Below are 20424 nucleotides of genomic sequence, written 5' to 3'. Positions count from 1 at the left end.
ACCAAATTTATAAATAGCCCAATGACTTTACAAAAAAAATGTGTTTGTTTTAACAACAAAGTCATAAACATAACAAATATGAACTCCCCATGACATATATTATACAAACGATAACACATTTGTACAACCAAAAAAAAAAAAAAGTAATTGCTGTAGTTCATGAGTAAATTGTAATAGCGCCACCATGTGTTTTGGAGGAACATGACTCGTTTTTGTAATGGGCCAGTGGGTTCATTCTTGTCATCCACACATGTATGAATTGCAGCATCTGGTAGTTTTTACGATTATGAATTTTACATCATTTTACGTATTTTGTGAGTTATTGACATGTGAGAGCATGAATATGGTGTTCACTAAAATCAACCCTTTGTCTAGGTAAATTGGTAACAACACAGATCACATCCAAACTATACAAATTTTATGTATAATTTTGTAGGTTTAAACGGTGCTATAACAATTGAGAAACCATCTATAATGGTCATATCAAAGGAGTCAGGCAGGCTTTGGAATAAATTATTCGAATGACCCACATTCAGCCTTCTCAAACAGTATATCAAAGGTGCATACAGGGCAGTTGCATGCAGTGTATGTGAGTATTAACAGATTGCAAGAAACTGTTAGCAGCAGCCCGGCATGAAAGACAGTATGAAAATGAGCAGGAAGCAAAAGGGGAACTGAGTAACAAGAGTCCTGTGGCTGGGTGGAGTTTTGTCCACTGTTGATTACATTCACAGTCCAGTTTAATAGCCTGCACTCAGTCTGACTGCTTTCATTTCGGTGCCAGATCACAGTGGAACAAACAGAGCTCAGGTAAGATTTCTTAGATTTCTTTAATAACTGGAGTTCCTCTGTCAAGGACTAAGATTGTGTAATTTGCCATTAGCTATGACGTAGAATAATGCTGTTACTTGATAGAAATAAAGTGACTAACCAAAGCAAACAATTTGAGTTAATTAACAGATAGCAACATGCTAGAGATTTTAACAATGTAACAGAGAGAGACACTCCATGATGGTGTCTTAAAATGTATTAACTAATCCATTTAAGCTCTTGTCTCTGGTCTGTACAAATGATGTGTTGCCAATTTTACTGTTTAGCCATGCTGCTTTATGGTCATACTAGCAAATCAATGTGCCTACATTTTTTATTTTATTTTATTATATTTTGCAATACTATTTACAGGAACACCGTAAAATACACAACAATAGATTAATAACATAAAACTATATATGTACAAAAATAAGAATGCATAATTAAAATAAGAATTATTACAAGAAAATGACTTAAATTACAGTTCTCACTATAGTGACATTCCACTTTATCTACTTGTTGATAAATTGTATACAACTCAACATTGCTATACTGAATTAGATGGATCCTGCATACATATCTGGCTTATAGAAGGGAGAAATAAGTGGCTTGTCTTGGGAAACAATTTACCTCATAGAATAGAAGATTGCATTCATTAATATGAAATGAACATAGTCCACTCCACTGGTTAGTCTACTTCACACTTTCCTTTTAACTGTTACTCAATAATGTCAATGCATTTTGTAAAAACGGATCCGCAGACTATACCACAGTGGTTTAAGACAGTGTTGTAGGGTTGATAGTGTTATTAATGAGGGTTATTTGCATATGAAGAGTTCATTTGCAAAAACAGATAACTCCGTTTTTAACCATTTTCGAAAATCTTGTTTTTTCATTGTGCATTCCAATTAATCTCAATTAACCTGCAGTTGGGTTATTTTGGTTAGGTTAAAAAAAATAACAAAAAAATACAGCTAACAAAAACACGATTTTTGAAAATAAAAAAAACAGTTATCTGTTTTTGCAAATAAACTTCATTATATATATAGTGCATTTATAGTTCTTCATGTAGCAAATTCTTTTATCCAAAGTGACTGTAAAAAAATAAGTGATCACGAAAAGTACAATAAGGTTGTTTTCATTTTAGAGACACATGCTGCATTATTTCAGCCAGTGTGAATATCATGTATAAACATTTAAACAAATGTCCATACTCCTACACACCTTTGTGGACATCATGTTTGTAAGGCTAAATGCACGACAAGATACAATCAGAAAAAAAAGCGCTTTGCATTTCTACAGCACACAATGAAAAGAGTCCATTTTGGTGGATATCAGTGATGTAATGCAAGTTGAAATTCCATTGAATAACATTTACCGCCATCATCATCTCATCATCATCTTTGACATTTACTAGGCTGTGTCCTGTTTTCTTTTTTGCTAAAGTTTAAATTAATATTATAGATTTTCTTTTTTCAGTAGGGTACAATTGAAAACAACAAGCATAATATTGCTTAAAATACTGCTATAATCTATATTTGCACTGTTTCATTTGAGTTTAAATTAGCCAAGCGAATAAGCAAAATATGTAGCACTGGTATGGAACCACAGAGGTGTAGATAAATTGAGGTCTAATGTGGCAGACTATCTTTTGCCCAGTTCCCTCCCTCCGAACATGAGTGATACTCGCATACTTTATCATTCAGGAACCTTACAGACACAGGACACTCTAGAAGGTTCCTCTTGCTCAACATCACTTTCAATGAACACAAAAGAGTCAAATAAGCAACTATTCTATAACATTTTACTACTTGGCCTAAAGTAAAGGCCTACCTGCCCTTCCACTAAGTAACATAGGAAGTTATAGTCTTCATTAAGGCAGTATTTGGTAAATCAACAAAATGTTATTGGTTACATTTGTGCAACATCTGCCTGAAAAAAAAAAAACCCTGATGTGAAACAGAGACAAGCTTAACAGTAATTATCTGACTCGCACTGCTTACTGATGCCGATACGAACTGTGTTTCCCCTTCCTCTGTATCACAGAGAAACATTGATGCAACTTCCCTGTGTCAAGTCTTATAAGTCATTGCCCTTTGAAAAAGCTGTAGAGCTTTCATGGTAAACAAGGCTGTTAAAACCAATACATGTGCACTGCATTCCTGAAATATTAAACCAACACCATAAACCCACACCACTATCATCCAGTTGTTTAACAGAGTGCATTTAACACAGCACTGGATGTTTGTAGTCTTTTAATAGCGAATTATAAAGAATATAGGGTGCCAACTCAAACATAAAATGGCAATAATGTTCATATTTGTCACAGTTTTCACCTCAAAGTTTTTGTGACAAGCTTTTGAAGGTGTTAAAAGGCGGTGTTGGTGGCAAAAGAAGAAACCAGGAAATGCTTGCATGGTGTTTAAAATAAGCAGTTTAGTTTCTCTACCACAGAACACAGACGACTCAGCATTTAATGACTATGAGAGAGAAGCTTAGTGCGGGAGGCACTGAAAGTAATGAGGAACAGAACTAACTGAGATGTTGTTTTAAAGGACACTGAGATACAGGTACATTTAGCAAATGCTTCTCTGGAGTAAATTTAAATTTCCATATTTTAATCAGAATACAAGAAAGGTATTTGTTTATTAAGAAGATATAAAACCAGGCAGCCTAATAGGCTAATCTTTACAGCTTCATGTAAATGTGTGAAGCTACATTAGGTTAGAGATTGTAGAGCAAAACTAAAAGCTGTATTACAATGTTCATGAACGTGTTCATTAAATGATTAACAAATGCCTTTATCCTCAACACATTCTTTCTCATCCGTTTACTGGATCCAGTGGGGCCATTATGATGTTGTTTAATGTTGAGATGTTTGTCCAAAAATATTGTTTTTTTTTATTGTCTACATATGAAGAGTTCATATGCAAAAACAGATAACTCCGTTTTTAACTATTTTCAAAAATCATGTATTTTCATTGTGCATTCCAATGAATCTCAATCAAACTGCAGATTACGTAAAAAAAAATAGCTAAAAATGACAGCTAACTAACACAATAGAAACATGAGAACATAATAAATAAAACATGATTTTTGAAAATTGTTAAAAACGGAGTTATCTGTTTTTGCAATTAAACTTTTCATATATATTTTAACCTACAATATCAATGCTGAATAAACATACTGTTCCTATGACCTCTTGCTAGTGCATTAAACTTAAGACGCAGGCATTTTGGGGAGAAGGATGTGAACGTTCAGTTTTGGTTTGTAGATAGTGAAGAAGATAGATGGTGAGATGCTGATATGCAGTGAAAGGATGAGTGAGGTTGTGGGTTCACGGCTTACACCAGAGCAGAAAGAAGTGTTCAAAGGAAACAGATGATCTACAGGAGGAAATATTGGCAACAAAGGATGTCATTGACACTGACAGGAGGGCCCATGCAAACCATTCCTAATCAGACACAGCCACCAGGATCCACCTTCAGCGTTAGACCAGAACAGTCCTGTTGGAAAACTAGAACGTAGCATACATGCTACCATCTGATATTAACATTTGGATATATAGAGGTTTGACTGCAGGGGACATAAGAACATTTCCCTTCAACATTCTTTATAAACATGAAGAGGAAACCCATATTTAACAAACCAATATAGCCAATAAAGAGTTACCCATTACTCAAATTTAACTAACAAAATTAACAAAGAGACATGAAACCTATATTTAAAAAAAGCAAGTATAGAGTTACCCATCACTTAAAGTTAACTAACAAAATTAAACACGGAGACATGAAACATGTTCAACATAACAGTTTGTCTTTTTCCCCCCAAGTTCACATCAGATATAAAAGAACATGGCAGACAGCATTCTGGAGGAGATTTTTATAAAACGGTCCCAACAGAAAAAGAAGACCTCACCTTTAAACTTCAAAGAAAGGCTGTTTGTACTCACTCATGATAAGATATCCTACTACGACTATGATGCCGAAAAAGGGGTATGTATGAATTGACATCATTTTCTGAGCATAACCGTATGTTTGGAAAATAATTCAGATTTGATTTTGATGTGTAGACATTCATTAAAGTCAACATGAATTGGAAATTCAATATGTTTTCTAAATGCATCTTGTTGATCTTATTATAAAGAATTCGTCCGTCATGCCTTTCTTTTAATTTATTTATTTTTTAGCTTGTGATTTTTTATCAAAATGTCAGAATGCAATCTTCTGGTGAAATGACCAGAAATTTTTCTGTAATCATTTAATCTACTTAAACCCTGTCCGCAGGCTCACTTTCAGATCTGCTTCTGTCCGAATAAAACCTGATAGATAGAATAAAGTCCCCATCCTACTTTTTTTCCCTTTTTTCTGAAAATCCACCTCATTCCGATGTACAGCACAATATGAAGAAAAGATCTGTTGCTAGTTCTGTTACATCATTACTTTAATATTTTTAAACCACTGTTACAAGTTCCAATAGTTTGTGCTTTTGATTTTTTTAAATAACATAATCTTCCTACTGTCTGTTTAGAAGAGGAAAGGCCTGAAAGGTTATGTGGACACTGAAAAGATCAAATGTGTGGAGATTGTTTTACCAGAAGACAGCGCACCTCCTGACCGACTCTATCCATTTCAGGTGGGTCTCAGCAAAGAATAAGACATTAAAAATCATACTTGTCACCAACTTCAATGGGAACACAACATTGATTTTTGTTTTTACCATTACTAAACAATTTATAATGCATTCTTGGTGTACACAGTATTTACATTAATCTTGTTACTTCCACTTCCCTCATTAATATATTGTGCATCACCATGTCTTAGTTTTCAAGTTGAGCTGAAATGATGTTTAAGGGAAGTCTGTGTCGCTGTATCAAAACTTAAAGTTCCAGCATTAGCTGACTAGGAAGTATAGGCTAACAAGATCACTCAGGCTAGTAGAAATATGTCTCATGACAGAATGCAAGAAGAAACACCGCTCAGGCTTTCAACCACAGAGTAATGTAGCAGAAGTGAAACCTTTCCTCTTCAAAGTCTAAAATCAGAAGAACAACAAAACTCAACAGGTGCTGACATTGTAAAACTGTCAGACATATAAAAGCACTGTACATTTAGCAACTTAAACACAAAGAAAGTGAGTTTTCCATCCTCAGACCACTGACAAAAAGAAAGGGTGCCAAGAAATGAAATTGTGTGGTTTTCAGTTTCTCAAAAGATTAACTCTTAAAATCATGAGCTATACAGGTATGTATTTATATATCTTTATAAAACATAACTTGTGATGTAAATTTGTGCAAATACTTTGAAACCTTCAAAAATGTAAACTGAGTGCAATAAACTGTCCAGTAAATGAAGCTTCAAAAGAAAGAGGAAACGTTTGGCAATAGTAGATTATTTTGAAATGCAACAGTTGATTCATCTATCAGCCAAAGTCATATATAACTTTGTATTGTGATGTTTTTTCTTCTCTCTCACAGATAATCTATGATGAAGGTCCTCTTTATGTATTTGCTAAGTCAGATCAAACTCGAAAGCATTGGATAAATGAGTTAAAAAATGGTCAGTATGTGTTTAAGTCATTATCACAAACGCCATTCAAATTAGCAAGCCACCTTTATGTGGGCTACATTATAGCAAAGATAAGAAGAAAAGTATGAATGCTTCCCATAACACAGCATACAAGTCCTATGCAAAACCCTGTGTTGCTGATTCAATGTAAATGACTTCCAATGTACCTGTCTTTAAGTGGTGCAATCCAACAAGGACCTTATGCAAAAGTATCACCCGTGCTTCTGGGAGGATGGCATATGGAAGTGTTGCCAGCAGGAGATGAAGCAGGCAATGGGCTGCAGGGTGCTGGAGACCAAAAATGGAGGTCTGTTAACGTTATTCTAAAGTGTTGAAAATAAATTTGATTCCGTTCGTTTCCGTTCTCACATGTTGATTTTTCTGAAATGTCGTATTCTCATATCGTTTCCTGCAATACTTGTTTGACGATGCTGAATATACAGTACAATGCAAAACTTCTCAGCATGACCAGTGTAGTCTGATTCAAAATGAATATTCATTTTGACAACAAAATTTGAACAAAATGGTTATTCTTAGTGAATCAAAAACATATAGCGAATCCAGTCTAATTTCCAAACGCATGAATCTAGTGAGCCGAAATGACTCTTATGAGTCGCTTCTTTTTAGCGACTCTAAAAAATGACACTACAATCTGCGTAGTCCGATTCCTGAACCAATGACTATGATGAATCGGTTATTTTTTAGTGAATCAGAACATAGTGCTGTTAAATCAGTGTAGTTATGACAAAATGCAGCTAAATATGCACTCTAAGTGTTTTATAAGTATAGGCCTAATTAATAAGTAGGCCTTTTATAAGTAGGCTAATATGTGTGTGTGTGGGGGGGGAACTCAAAACTTTCTTGTTAGTCTAAAAACGGCTTATATTGAAGCCAGTCTGCAAAAAACAACAGCTTGTGGAATGTACCACTCTATGACAGAAAAGTGTGGCTAAACACTGCCTCCAAAAAAGAAGATCAACTCCTGCTTCTACATCGCTGAAGTGAACATAGGTCTACGCAGAAACCAAATGATAAAGATGCTCCAAAGACAACAGACGCTGTGCAGTGCCAATTTGTGGAAAAAGAGTCTTTGCATTGCCTTCCTTCTGATCCCAACATTAGGAAAGAGTGGATGAAATAGATTTTTAATGAAGTTCCAGACCACATCAGTAAGAACTTGGTCCTTTGTTTATTTTAATTTTACTGTGGATTCGTTTACAAACAAGGCACAATTGGACGCAGGATTTTCAGAAAGATTGAAATTAAAAGAGGATGCTGTGCTGATATTGGATAATGTCGCATATAAAGTAATGTTGCAACACACAAGTGTGAGAAACTGTTTTTATTACAAGGTCACTATTGCTTTGTCTGTTAAGCAGATCATTTAATATGAGTATTTATGCATTTTAAACCTAAATCACTGCAGCTTCCTTCTATGAATGATGTAGGCTGTCAAACAACAACAATTAGCCAATCATAGCAGTGGGCGTTTACTCCGAGTCTACAATCCGCCATGATTCAAACAGAGGGATTTAATGAGGGAGGTTACAAGCAGGACAGAAAATAGCCTATTACTTCTAAATTATGTTTTTTGATGCAAAAATCTTCATAACATTACAAGTGGACCTCAGAGAACAGTATAAAAAAGGCAGTTCATGACCCCTTTAAAACGTCTGTGTAAGTGCACCTTTTGAATTGTCTGAAGTGTATTATTATCATAAATTTGCAATGGAATTGTCTTTCTTTCAAATATTTATTCTCTAAACGTGCTGAAAGAATCATTAATGGGGCAACATTAATGATTCTTTACGATTTCCATCCCTATTCAACAAGGCATAATTTCAACACTTAAGTATGGTGCAGTATTTAATAGCTAATTGTGCTTAAACTCATTTGTATTTCATCAATACATGTCAATATCTTTTACCCTTCTTCAAAGGGTTTTTCAAAAGGAGTTCGAAGAATCGTGATTCCAGGAAGCCTCTTCCACCAACACCAGAGGAGGTCTGTTACCAATCTATCCAATCACTGACAATGTATTCATCACGTACCATCAGATTTACTCTTGAGAACTGATCTATGTTACTTCCTTAGGAAAAGCCGCCCAGGCCTCTGCCCCCCCAGCCACTCATGCTCACCCCAGGCTTCAGTGTGGGCATGACTATTGTAGCTGAATATGAATATGTACCAATGACTCCCCATGACTTGGAGCTGAGAAAGGATGAGGAGTACACACTCTTAGAAATCAATGATCCCAATTGGTTTAAAGCTAGCGATAAATACGGGTAAGAGACGATGATTAAGTATATTATTAGTAATCGATCTATCTGTTGTATACAACAGATATATAGTATGAATGTGCTAGTGGAGAATGTATTTGATAAACACATACGTAGACACCTGTCAAATTATTTACATATCTGGGAAAACTTTTACAGGCTGTGGGCGAAAGGTAGTCAGGTGGAACTAGCTGTGCAATCAGGGCTGTGTTTTTTTTCAGATATGAAAATCATTACTGATCTCCTACACTGTTTACAGAAATGAAGGATACATCCCAAGTAACTACATCACTCAGGCCTTAAATGGATTGGAGAAATATGAGTAAGTATACATTCGAGAACATAGACAACCTCAGTTCGTCTAGTTTGAAAAGGTGAACACTTTTAAACCTTATAAACATGGTCCAACCACATTTTAACAGATTTTCTGTCTCCTAGTTGGTACTGCAAAAACATCAACCGCAGCCAGGCAGAGAATTTGCTGAAAACAGAAGTTAGTATAGAGCTGTGGTGGCAATCAAAAATGTGGTTTATTTATCCTCAAAAACAAAAAATCTGTATATAAACTCCATGATTATTAAAAATACATCTATTTTTCTAATATATATATATATATATATATATATATATATATATACAGTATATATATATGATTTTTAAAAGGTGGCACTGCTGAGCTGAATTCACTCTATATATTTGTTTCATTTATATTCTGAAATAGAATAAAGATGGTGGTTTTTTGGTGAGAGACTCTGGCAGATTCACTGGAAAATACACTGTCTCTGTGTTCACCAAGGCTGGTGGGTAAGTTCGATAAAGCTACACATTTGTTTCACAGTTAACTTATCAAAATGAAAGTGGAAAACTGACCCTACAGAAGAGAGATGTAAATCTCTCTTTGCAAAACTATCATAGGTCAGGTTTCCCACTGTGTAAATTGTCACGGGACTGTGCTGTTCATCTCTCAAGTTTTTTGTGAGACAAATTAAGGATTTGACTTGATTCCCAAGTAACTGTGAGAATTTCATTTCTTGTCTCTCTCCAGGGAGACTGTTGGCAGCTGCAGGCACTACAACATATGCGTCACCGCAGAAGGCCAGTTCTATTTAGCAGAGAAGCACAACTTCAGCAGTATCCCAGAACTTATTAATTACCACCAGCATAATGCAGCAGGTAAATCTAACTTTAACTACTTGTATGCAAATACACAATGACAAATCATCGGTGTAAAAGTATTTAATCAAAGCAAATATGTCTGTTTCAGGTCTGGTGAGCAGACTAAAATACATTGTGTCAAATCGAGCTCAGAGTGCTCCCTGCACTGCTGGTCTGGGTTATGGTGAGTTTATATTTGTTTAGCATGGCACTAGCAACGCCTAGGTCATGGGTTTGATTCCTAGGGAATGCATGAACTGATAAAATGCATAGCTTGAATACAATGCAAGTTGTTTTGTGATAAACGCACCTGCCAAATGCATAAATGTAAAAATGTAAATGTAAATACTTGGCTGCTCTCACTGTGGGTTTGATTAAAACTGTGTGCTAAAATTGCTCTCTTCTCCTACTTTTCATTCCAGGAAGTTGGGAGATTGATCCCCGTCAGCTTACATTTATCAGAGAACTTGGCAATGGTCAGTTTGGAGTGGTAAAGTATGGGAAATGGCAAGGCCGTCATGACGTGGCCATCAAAATGGTCAAAGAGGGCTCTATGTCAGAGGATGACTTCATTGAGGAAGCCAAGGTCATGATGTAAGTTTACACTGTTGTTAAACAAAAGTATGGTGTTAGTAAGATTTTTTTTCAGCAAAGAGTTCACATAAATGCTGATCTTTTCAACTTTCTATTCATCAAAATATCCTGAAAAAATGGTTTCCGCAAAATTGAGTAGCACAACTGTTTTCAACACTGATAATAAGAAGAAATGTATCTTGGGCACCACATTATTAGAGTGATTAATATTAGAATGATTACTGAAGGATCGTGTGACACTGAAGACTTTAGTAATGCTTTGCTTGACACCACAGGAATACATTCCATTTTAAAAGATATTCAAACAGTAAACAGTTATATTAAATTGTAGTAATATTTCACAATATTAATCTGTTTTACTGTATTTTTGATCTGTTTCAAACATGTTTATGTCTATAATCTATCATTTTCTGCTGTATAACACTAGGAAACTGTGTCATAAAAACCTGGTTCAGCTCTATGGCGTCTGCACAAAACAGCGACCCATCTACATAGTCACAGAATATCTTGCCAATGGATGTCTGCTGAATTACTTACGGGATGTTCTGCAGCACCCCTCGAGTATTTTGCTCCTTGAGATGTGTAAAGATATCAGCGAGAGCATGTCCTACTTAGAGGACAATCAGTACATCCACAGAGACCTGGTTTGTGTGACACAAAAATGTTCCTTTCCACCTGGAAGACCTATTTTACCATTAAAATGTTCGTTTTTTTCTCATAGGCTGCCAGGAACTGTTTAGTAGACTCAAATGGAACCATTAAAGTGACTGATTTTGGATTGTCCAGGTAATTTTATGCATGGACCAGGACACTATTTGAGTGAAATTCTCTAATACTGACTTTCTATATAAAAATGACTGCTTTTCTTACAGGTATGTTCTGGATGATGAATACACCAGCTCCGTAGGTTCAAAGTTTCCAGTGCGCTGGTCGCCTCCTGAAGTCCTCCTTTATTGCAAGTTCAGCAGCAAGTCAGATATCTGGGCATTTGGTGTGTCACCACTGCATTTCCAGCTGAATTTTACCTTCTGCCAAAATCATGGTTTCATTTTCTCTTGTATTATTTGTTTGACAGGTGTGTTAATGTGGGAGGTGTTCACTTTGGGCAGAATGCCATACGATCGGTGGAACAACACAGAGATAGTAGAGAAAATTACTGCAGGTCATCGGCTTTATCGCCCACAGTTGGCCAATGACAAAGTTTATTCCATTATGAACAGTTGTTGGCATGAGGTACACAGTTTATACTAAGTCAAAACATTTTGTGAATCAAAACAGTTATCTGATCATGCAAATGTAAACATGACAATAGTCAAGTAATTAAGGTCATTAAAAATCTCTCTCTCTCTTCTTTTTTGTTCTCTTTTTGTAGAGACCAGATGAGCGGCCCACATTCAACGATCTTGTCATGACCATTAAGGATTTGCTTTTCAATATGTAATACACATAACTACTGAGCACCCTTGGACATTAAGGATACAGTCCATCATATGCAATCTTGTGTATGGAACAGCAAGAATCATTATTTTTGTCAGTCTTGAATAACCTCCTTAATTTCTTTAATCTAAGGAACCCAATAATGTGAATTCAGAGTTAGGCACTTCTTGGATAAATGAGTATGAGTTCAAAATTTTACAAGAAAAAAAGGAGATTGGAATGTGATTTCTCATGTAAGATTGCAGTCTTTCCTTACATTTTCCTCAAAGCTTTAGCATATTATGAAATCCCTATGTTTCATATCTAAATCAAAAGCTACTCTTTAATATTTTTTAAATTATTAATGATAACCAGCAGCAGCAACAACAATACAAATAAAAATTCATGACTGTAATGCACATGTACATAAATAATGACTGTGTATTGATTTTTATTGATTTGGCTGTGTATTTATATACAAAAGAATTTATATAAATAAGTCAACTTTAGTAAAACAAAGTACGATCTAGAAGAAATCTTCCAGCCTTGATGTGTAAATATTTGTTTTTCACCTTGTCTTCTGTGGTTGAAATCTGATGGCTATTTAATTAAAGACTACACTTTGTCTTTTTCATTTGGCTGTTTATTGAATAAAATGAGAGCAGTTTCCAATATTCCTCTGCCGCCACTGATTTTTGTCACTCTTTTAATGCTATTTGAAATTATGTATTTGTCACCATTAATGTCAATAAACACTTGTTTGATGAACAGTGCCGGTTCTTTTAAGTGCCGGTTCTACTTGAACAAGCATAATTTGGATTAAAAGGTATCTATTTTAACCTGTTATCTGTCGGTTCCACTTTTTGAGCATAGACCTGAAAATGACATTTTTTTAATGTCTATTAAATTGTTATAAATTGTGAATGCTTTGGAGCACATACTTAAGGTTGGTCTCTTTTTTAAAAAGTCTAAAAAGGTCTCCTGGCCTGGTCCAAACTAACCTTGACGCATATTCATATTTTATCATCAAAATACAAACTAATTTTAAAAAAATTTAATTTTAGACAGTGGAACACTTGATGAAACACTTGATATTAATGTTTACATACCTGAGGGGTTTCGAAAGAAGACATCTGACACAAAATGACACCGTTTATACAATTTCACCAAATTCAGTTTAGATAAATCCCCCCAAAATGTCCAGACTGACAATATTTGAAGTTAATCGAGAGTATCTGGCAACCCGCGTTACAGTCACTTCACCAGGAAGTTTATTCACACGAGACTAAAACGCCACCTATGGAAGATTCGAGTGCAAGGTTAGTCAGTTTAACAAGTATTCATATTTCTATAGTGTTTCAAGTGTAGTCTTAAATGTTAATATAACTAAGTGCCGAAACATGAAACATCACTGCCTGCTAGCACAAAATACATAAAAGGTTAGTGAGACAATCAAAATCTACCTAAATCATTCTAAAAAGTAGCTTTCCTTGTTTGCAAATGCTGTGGTTGTGCATTGTCTGTAGTCATAAACGCATGAAAAATCAATAATTTTGACCTATACAATGTATTGTTGGCTGTTGCTACTTATGACTGGTTTTGTGGTCCAGGGTGACAAATATTATTACAATTCAAAATGACTGTTTTCTATTTTAATATTTTTTTTAATGTAATTTATTCCTTTGATGGAAAAGCTAAATTTTCAACAGCCATTACTCCAGTCTCAATGTCGCATGATCCTTTAGAAATCATTCAGATATGATTTGCTGCTCAAGAAATGTCTTATTATTATCAATGTTGAAGTGTGATAGTTTTGTGGAAAATGTCATATTTTTCAGGATATAGAAATAGGAAGTAGAAAGTTAAAAATAACAGCATTTATTTGAAATAGAAATCTTTTGTAACGTTATAAATGTCTTTACCATCACTTTTGATCAAATAAATAAATTCTTTGTCTAAAATGTGATTTTTGTCATTAGTGCTGTGCTTTCATCATACTTCCTGAGTGAGCGGCTGAATATCCACGGGAAAATTGGTTGTTTGCTGTGCATCTTCGGTTCCACTGTTATGGTGCTCCATGCTCCGCAAGAGGAAGAGGTTGCTTCTCTGACTGCAATGGCAGAGAAACTGAAAGATCCAGGTATTCTTCTACCTAATTTACAAACACACTAGGCATACTGTGAGCTCTGAGCTGTTTTTCATTATAGTCGTCTCTCTTGCATGTATCACAGGATTCATCGCTTTTGCTGTCTGCATTGTCGTCAGCAGCCTGGCCCTGATCTTCTTTGTCGCACCTCGCTACGGTCAGAAGAATGTGCTGGTGTACATCCTCATCTGCTCTGTGATTGGTTCGTTGTCTGTGTCGTGTGTGAAAGGCCTTGGCATTGGGATCAAAGAGCTGTTCGCTGGAACGGCCGTTCTGAAAGAGCCGCTGTTCTGGGCCCTTCTCATATGCCTTGTGATCTGCATCAGTATCCAGATAAGCTACCTTAATAAAGCCCTTGACATCTTCAACACTTCTATAGTTACACCTATTTACTATTATACAATGTATTGTTGGCTGTTGCTACTTATGACTGGTTTTGTGGTCCAGGGTGACAAATATTATTACAATTCAAAATGAAATTTATTCCTTTGATGGAAAAGCTAAATTTTCAACAGCCATTACTCCAGTCTCAATGTCGCATGATCCTTTAGAAATCATTCAGATATGATTTGCTGCTCAAGAAATATGTCTTATTATTATCAATGTTGAAGTGTGATAGTTTTGTGGAAAATGTAATATTTTTCAGGATATAGAAATAGGAAGTAGAAAGTTAAAAATAACAGCATTTATTTGAAATAGAAATATTTTGTAACGTTATAAATGTCTTTACCATCACTTTTGATCAAATAAATAAATTCTTTGTCTAAAATGTGATTTTTGTCATTAGTGCTGTGCTTTCATCATACTTCCTGAGTGAGCGGCTGAATATCCACGGGAAAATTGGCTGTTTGCTGTGCATCTTCGGTTCCACTGTTATGGTGCTCCATGCTCCGCAAGAGGAAGAGGTTGCTTCTCTGACTGCAATGGCAGAGAAACTGAAAGATCCAGGTATTCTTCTACCTAATTTACAAACACACTAGGCATACTGTGAGCTCTGAGCTGTTTTTCATTATAGTCGTCTCTCTTGCATGTATCACAGGATTCATCGCTTTTGCTGTCTGCATTGTCGTCAGCAGCCTGGCCCTGATCTTCTTTGTCGCACCTCGCTACGGTCAGAAGAATGTGCTGGTGTACATCCTCATCTGCTCTGTGATTGGTTCATTGTCTGTGTCGTGTGTGAAAGGCCTTGGCATTGGGATCAAAGAGCTGTTCGCTGGAACGGCCGTTCTGAAAGAGCCGCTGTTCTGGGCCCTTCTCATATGCCTTGTGATCTGCATCAGTATCCAGATAAGCTACCTTAATAAAGCCCTTGACATCTTCAACACTTCTATAGTTACACCTATTTACTATGTCTTCTTCACCACATCTGTCATGGCTTGTTCAGCCATCTTGTTCAAAGAGTGGCTTCAAATGTCTGCCGACGGGGCTGCTGGGACTGTTAGTGGCTTTCTTACCATCATCGTTGGCATTTTTCTTCTCCATGCGTTCAAGGATATCAACTTTAAGCTGGACTCTCTACCTTTATATCTGCACCTTGGCCCTCAAGACCAACCATACATTGCTTTGCCAACCGAAGAGAGAACTACTATGATGGATGAAAGCAATCTGACTAAAGAAAGAAATGCAAAGAGCTTTTTTCCTGAGAGTTCAGACAAAAGGAGCAATGGTACATTTATTACTTAGCATAGTATCAGCAAAAATGCTTACGTGAGTGACTACTAAAACACCGACGTATGCTACTGTACAGGCATACAGTGCAAACCATTAATACTGTGAGAGTACTTTAATTTGCTTTTTTTTTTAGTATACAATATTTACTAATATTTCTATTTCCATCTTGCGATTTTAACGATGATGTGCCTAGTCATTTGTTTTTTAAATTCCTGATCTTCTTTGTCGCACCTCGCTACGGTCAGAAGAATGTGCTGGTGTACATCCTCATCTGCTCTGTGATTGGTTCATTGTCTGTGTCGTGTGTGAAAGGCCTTGGCATTGGGATCAAAGAGCTGTTCGCTGGAACGGCCGTTCTGAAAGAGCCGCTGTTCTGGGCCCTTCTCATATGCCTTGTGATCTGCATCAGTATCCAGATAAGCTACCTTAATAAAGCCCTTGACATCTTCAACACTTCTATAGTTACACCTATTTACTATGTCTTCTTCACCACATCTGTCATGGCTTGTTCAGCCATCTTGTTTAAAGAGTGGCTTCAAATGTCTGCCGACGGGGCTGCTGGGACTGTTAGTGGCTTTCTTACCATCATCGTTGGCATTTTTCTTCTCCATGCGTTCAAGGATATCAACTTTAAGCTGGACTCTCTACCTTTATATCTGCACCTTGGCCCTCAAGACCAACCATACATTGCTTTGCCAACCGAAGAGAGAACTACTATGATGGATGAAAGCAATCTGACTAAAGAAAGAAATGCAAAGAGCTTTTTTCCTGAGAGTTCAGACAAAAGGAGCAATGGTACATTTATTACTTAGCATAGTATCAGCAAAAATGCTTACGTGAGTGACTACTAAAACACCGACGTATGCTACTGTACAGGCATACAGTGCAAACCATTAATACTGTGAGAGTACTTTAATTTGCTTTTTTTTTTAGTATACAATATTTACTAATATTTCTATTTCCATCTTGCGATTTTAACGATGATGTGCCTAGTCATTTGTTTTTTAAATATCCTGAAGTAGCAACAGTGTTAAAAAATCTGCTGTACAACATCTTATTAAATGTTACATTATTTATTTTATGATCAAACCAGCCTGGTTTATAATATACATAGAATTATATTCATATCAAACACCTTTTTAATGCCTCATCCTTTCAATAAAAGCATGATTTTGTTTAATACAATGTGCTTTACTAGAATACCTATACACTACTACTTATTAGTTTGGGGTCATAAGTTTTTTTATATTTTGAAATAATTATTTTATTCTGTCCAAATCTGTCTTTATATTTGATCAAAAATACTGTCAGAATTGTAATATTGTGAAATATTATTACAAATTAGAATAACTATATTCTATTTTAATATATTTTAAAAGCAATTTATTCCTGTGATGGCAGAGGTGATTTTCAACAAGTCATTACTCCAGTCTTCAGTGTTACATGATCCTTCAGTAATAATTCTAATATGCTGATTTGCTGCTCAAGAAACATTTCTTATTATCATGAAAACAGTTGTGCTACTTAATATTTTTGTGAAAACAGTGATACATTTTTCAGGATTCTTTAATACATTAAAGTTCGAAGGAACCGCATTTATTTGAAACCTAAATCTTTTGTCACTTTTGATCAATTTAATGCATCCTTGCTATATAAAAGTAACCTTCAAAAAAATCTTCCTGACCCCAAACTTTTCAACAGTTGTGTTAATGTGCTATACTAGTGTTAGGGGAACACACATCTTCATATTTAGAAAACTTTTTTTTTTTTTATCAACAGCTACATTTCTCAGGTGGTGCATTGCTATTACATATATACAGTGGGTACGGAAAGTATTCAGACCCCCTTAAATTTTTCACTCTTTGTTATATTGCAGCCATTTGCTAAAATCATTTAAGTTAATTTTTTTTCCTCATTAATGTACACACAGCACCCCATATTGACAGAAAAACACAGAATTGTTGACATTTTTGCAGATTTATTAAAAAAGAAAAACTGAAATATCACATGGTCCTAAGTATTCAGACCCTTTGCTCAGTATTTAGTAGAAACACCCTTTTGATCTAATACAGCCATAAGTCTTTTTGGGAAAGATGCAACAAGTTCTTCACACCTGGATTTGGGGATCCTCTGCCATTCCCCCTTGCAGATCCTTGTGAGAGTACTTTAATTTGCTTTTTTTTTTTAAGTATACAATATTTACTAATATTTCTATTTCCATCTTGCGATTTTAACGATGATGTGCCTAGTCATTTGTTTTTTAAATATCCTGAAGTAGCAACAGTGTTAAAAAATCTGCTGTACAACATCTTATTAAATGTTACATTATTTATTTTATGATCAAACCAGCCTGGTTTATAATATACATAGAATTATATTCATATCAAACACCTTTTTAATGCCTCATCCTTTCAATAAAAGCATGATTTTGTTTAATACAATGTGCTTTACTAGAATACCTATACACTACTACTTATTAGTTTGGGGTCATAAGTTTTTTTATATTTTGAAATAATTATTTTATTCTGTCCAAATCTGTCTTTATATTTGATCAAAAATACTGTCAGAATTGTAATATTTTGAAATATTATTACAAATTAGAATAACTATATTCTATTTTAATATATTTTAAAAGCAATTTATTCCTGTGATGGCAGAGGTGATTTTCAACAAGTCATTACTCCAGTCTTCAGTGTTACATGATCCTTCAGTAATAATTCTAATATGCTGATTTGCTGCTCAAGAAACATTTCTTATTATCATGAAAACAGTTGTGCTACTTAATATTTTTGTGAAAACAGTGATACATTTTTCAGGATTCTTTAATACATTAAAGTTCAAAGGAACCGCATTTATTTGAAACCTAAATCTTTTGTCACTTTTGATCAATTTAATGCATCCTTGCTATATAAAAGTAACCTTCAAAAAAATCTTCCTGACCCCAAACTTTTCAACAGTTGTGTTAATGTGCTATACTAGTGTTAGGGGAACACACATCTTCATATTTAGAAAACTTTTTTTTTTTTTATCAACAGCTACATTTCTCAGGTGGTGCATTGCTATTATTTTTATAAATAGGACACTGAAACCTCTGAGATGTCTAATAGTATTTAACTTTACCTCTGCTTTCTCATTTTTATACATCATATGAATAACTGCAGGAGGTATTTTATCTTTTTATTTCAAGTCCACATTTCAACATGCACTGAATAAGCCACAGATCTTGAAGCGTTCCCAGTAAGACAACGGAGTGCAGACTTGGTATGTAAGTTGAAGAGAAAGCGAAAGCAGAGCCTCCTCCTAAATTCCAGATCAGATCCGTACAAAGGCACCTTTCAGTTGATGTTCCATGATGCTTCCTTGATTTCATACCAAAGTCTTAGCACTGGGAAAAGTCCATATCGACAGTGACTATAAACAGGCTATGGGACTGGGACATGCATCCATTTGATTTTGAATATGGCCTTTACAATAATAAACCGCAAAATGAGGCACTTTGTCTTTGAGAAAGGAATTGAATCCTGTTGATGGCTGTTGCCTCACAGTTCTCACGTTGGCCTGCAAAAGCCTCAGTAAGTGGCTGAATGATGCGGTCTTGTCATTGGCTGTGCTTCTACTAGTCTGTCATGGTCTCAGAAAAGGTTCCTCTACTCCTCTGAGTTTGTTCTAGTCTGTTGAGAATGAATTGACTTGTATCGATAAATCGTTCCACACAGTTTACAAAACACACCTCTGTCCTGGAGTCGAGCTTCGGGCCAGGCTTATCCATGCACTTCTCCTGCAAAGTGAAAAACACACTATGAGCTGCAAAGAAACCCATAACTGATGATCTTGATGCATCTCATGATATTCAGCTCTTTTAACAAGTAATTAATGTAACAATAAATACACTATTGTTTAAAAGATTGAGGTCAGTAAGTTTTTTTTCTTCCGTAAATAAATACTTTTATTCTGCAAGGCGGTAAAGACTTATAATGTTACTCTATTTCAAATAAATGCTGTTCTTATGAACTTCAAAGAATCCTAATAAAAACACACAAGCTATTAAGAGGCACAACTGCTTTCAACAAAGAAATGTTTCTGGAGCAGTAAATCAGCGTATGCTGATGTGATACTGAAGATGGGAGTAATAGCTGCGGACAGCAAACTTTGCCAACAAAGAAATAAATCACATTTTTACAAATAAGTTTTTGATCAAATAAATTCAGCCTCGGGAGAGCTGTGAATTTTACTTATCCCAACCCTTTGAATTGTATTTTGTATGTGTGCGTGTATAATCAAGATAAATAGCTATTTTAACAAATCAATAATATAAAAAATTAAATATGAAAATATGCTTTAACTGTTTTATATAATAAAGAGTCACAAGCTGCGCGAAAAAAGAGGGCAGAACATTTTACTTAATACTTAAACAACATAAAAAAACATCTATAGATCATATAAACTTGCGAACAACTAAAGTGATTTTCTTTCATTGTCTTATGCATCCTCATGAAGTAATGCATTATGCAGCCCAGTAGGACACACACACACACACACTCACCCAGCACACTTCTGTCATCTGATGAACCAGCTGCTGAAACCTCTGCTTCTGAGACTCGATCTCGATAAACTGCTGCAGTTGAGGGTCTGCCGTGACTCCTTGATTATCCATTGGGGAAAACAATGGCAAATAATCGCTTAATGGTGATATTTGACAACTGTGTACACTGTGTTCGAGCGCTATGCTGACCTTCACGTGTCTCGATAGCCAGGAAACAGTAGAACGGAGCGCCAATGAGAAAGC

At 35.4% G+C, this 20424-nt stretch overlaps 5 protein-coding genes across 6 annotated transcripts; 4 read left to right on the top strand and 1 right to left on the bottom strand.

Annotated features, from left to right (window-relative positions):
- Positions 1-753: 753 nt before the first annotated feature.
- Positions 754-12173, top strand: btk (Bruton agammaglobulinemia tyrosine kinase). 2 transcript variants are annotated; one of them, XM_016282818.1, is made up of 18 exons: positions 754-810; positions 4643-4805; positions 5341-5445; positions 6287-6368; positions 6556-6684; positions 8317-8381; positions 8472-8662; positions 8916-8978; positions 9095-9149; positions 9378-9460; positions 9702-9829; positions 9921-9995; positions 10234-10405; positions 10833-11049; positions 11127-11191; positions 11278-11396; positions 11481-11638; positions 11778-12173. In XM_016282818.1, the coding sequence occupies exons 2-18, from the start codon at positions 4665-4667 to the stop codon at positions 11844-11846; spliced, it is 1917 nt and encodes a 638-aa protein (XP_016138304.1). In that variant the 5' UTR covers positions 754-810; positions 4643-4664; the 3' UTR covers positions 11847-12173. The 2 variants fall into 2 exon arrangements, with proteins under 2 accessions (XP_016138304.1, XP_016138305.1); XM_016282819.1 differs by lacking the exon at positions 754-810 and adding an exon at positions 3309-3380.
- Positions 12174-13120: 947 nt separating this feature from the next.
- On the top strand, positions 13121-14620 carry LOC107593226 (magnesium transporter NIPA2-like). Its single transcript, XM_016282858.1, has 4 exons — positions 13121-13140; positions 13801-13961; positions 14053-14371; positions 14614-14620. Exons 1-4 carry the CDS (start codon positions 13121-13123, stop codon positions 14618-14620), a joined length of 507 nt encoding a protein of 168 aa, XP_016138344.1.
- A 123-nt stretch (positions 14621-14743) lies between these two features.
- On the top strand, positions 14744-15788 carry LOC107593225 (magnesium transporter NIPA2-like; the record flags this gene model as incomplete). The annotated part of the gene is made up of 2 exons (XM_016282857.1): positions 14744-14915; positions 15007-15788. Coding segments are annotated over 2 exons (816 nt in total), but the record flags the coding sequence as incomplete, so codon positions are not given.
- On the top strand, positions 15667-16649 carry LOC107593224 (magnesium transporter NIPA2-like). Its single transcript, XM_016282856.1, has 2 exons — positions 15667-15674; positions 15832-16649. Exons 1-2 carry the CDS (start codon positions 15667-15669, stop codon positions 16448-16450), a joined length of 627 nt encoding a protein of 208 aa, XP_016138342.1. The 3' UTR covers positions 16451-16649.
- A 2060-nt stretch (positions 16650-18709) lies between these two features.
- On the bottom strand, positions 18710-20389 carry timm8a (translocase of inner mitochondrial membrane 8 homolog A (yeast)). The gene is made up of 2 exons (XM_016282815.1): positions 20182-20389; positions 18710-19416 (listed from the first exon to the last, which is right to left on the bottom strand). The coding sequence occupies exons 1-2, from the start codon at positions 20290-20292 to the stop codon at positions 19255-19257; spliced, it is 273 nt and encodes a 90-aa protein (XP_016138301.1). The 5' UTR covers positions 20293-20389; the 3' UTR covers positions 18710-19254.
- Between the last annotated feature and the right edge of the window lie 35 nt (positions 20390-20424).

The sequence above is a fragment of the Sinocyclocheilus grahami genome, unplaced genomic scaffold (genome assembly GCF_001515645.1).
Source record: "Sinocyclocheilus grahami isolate Dianchi unplaced genomic scaffold, SAMN03320097.WGS_v1.1 scaffold167.1, whole genome shotgun sequence".
Classification (NCBI taxonomy): domain Eukaryota; kingdom Metazoa; phylum Chordata; class Actinopteri; order Cypriniformes; family Cyprinidae; genus Sinocyclocheilus; species Sinocyclocheilus grahami.
This window is presented reverse-complemented; position numbering and strand designations above follow the sequence as displayed.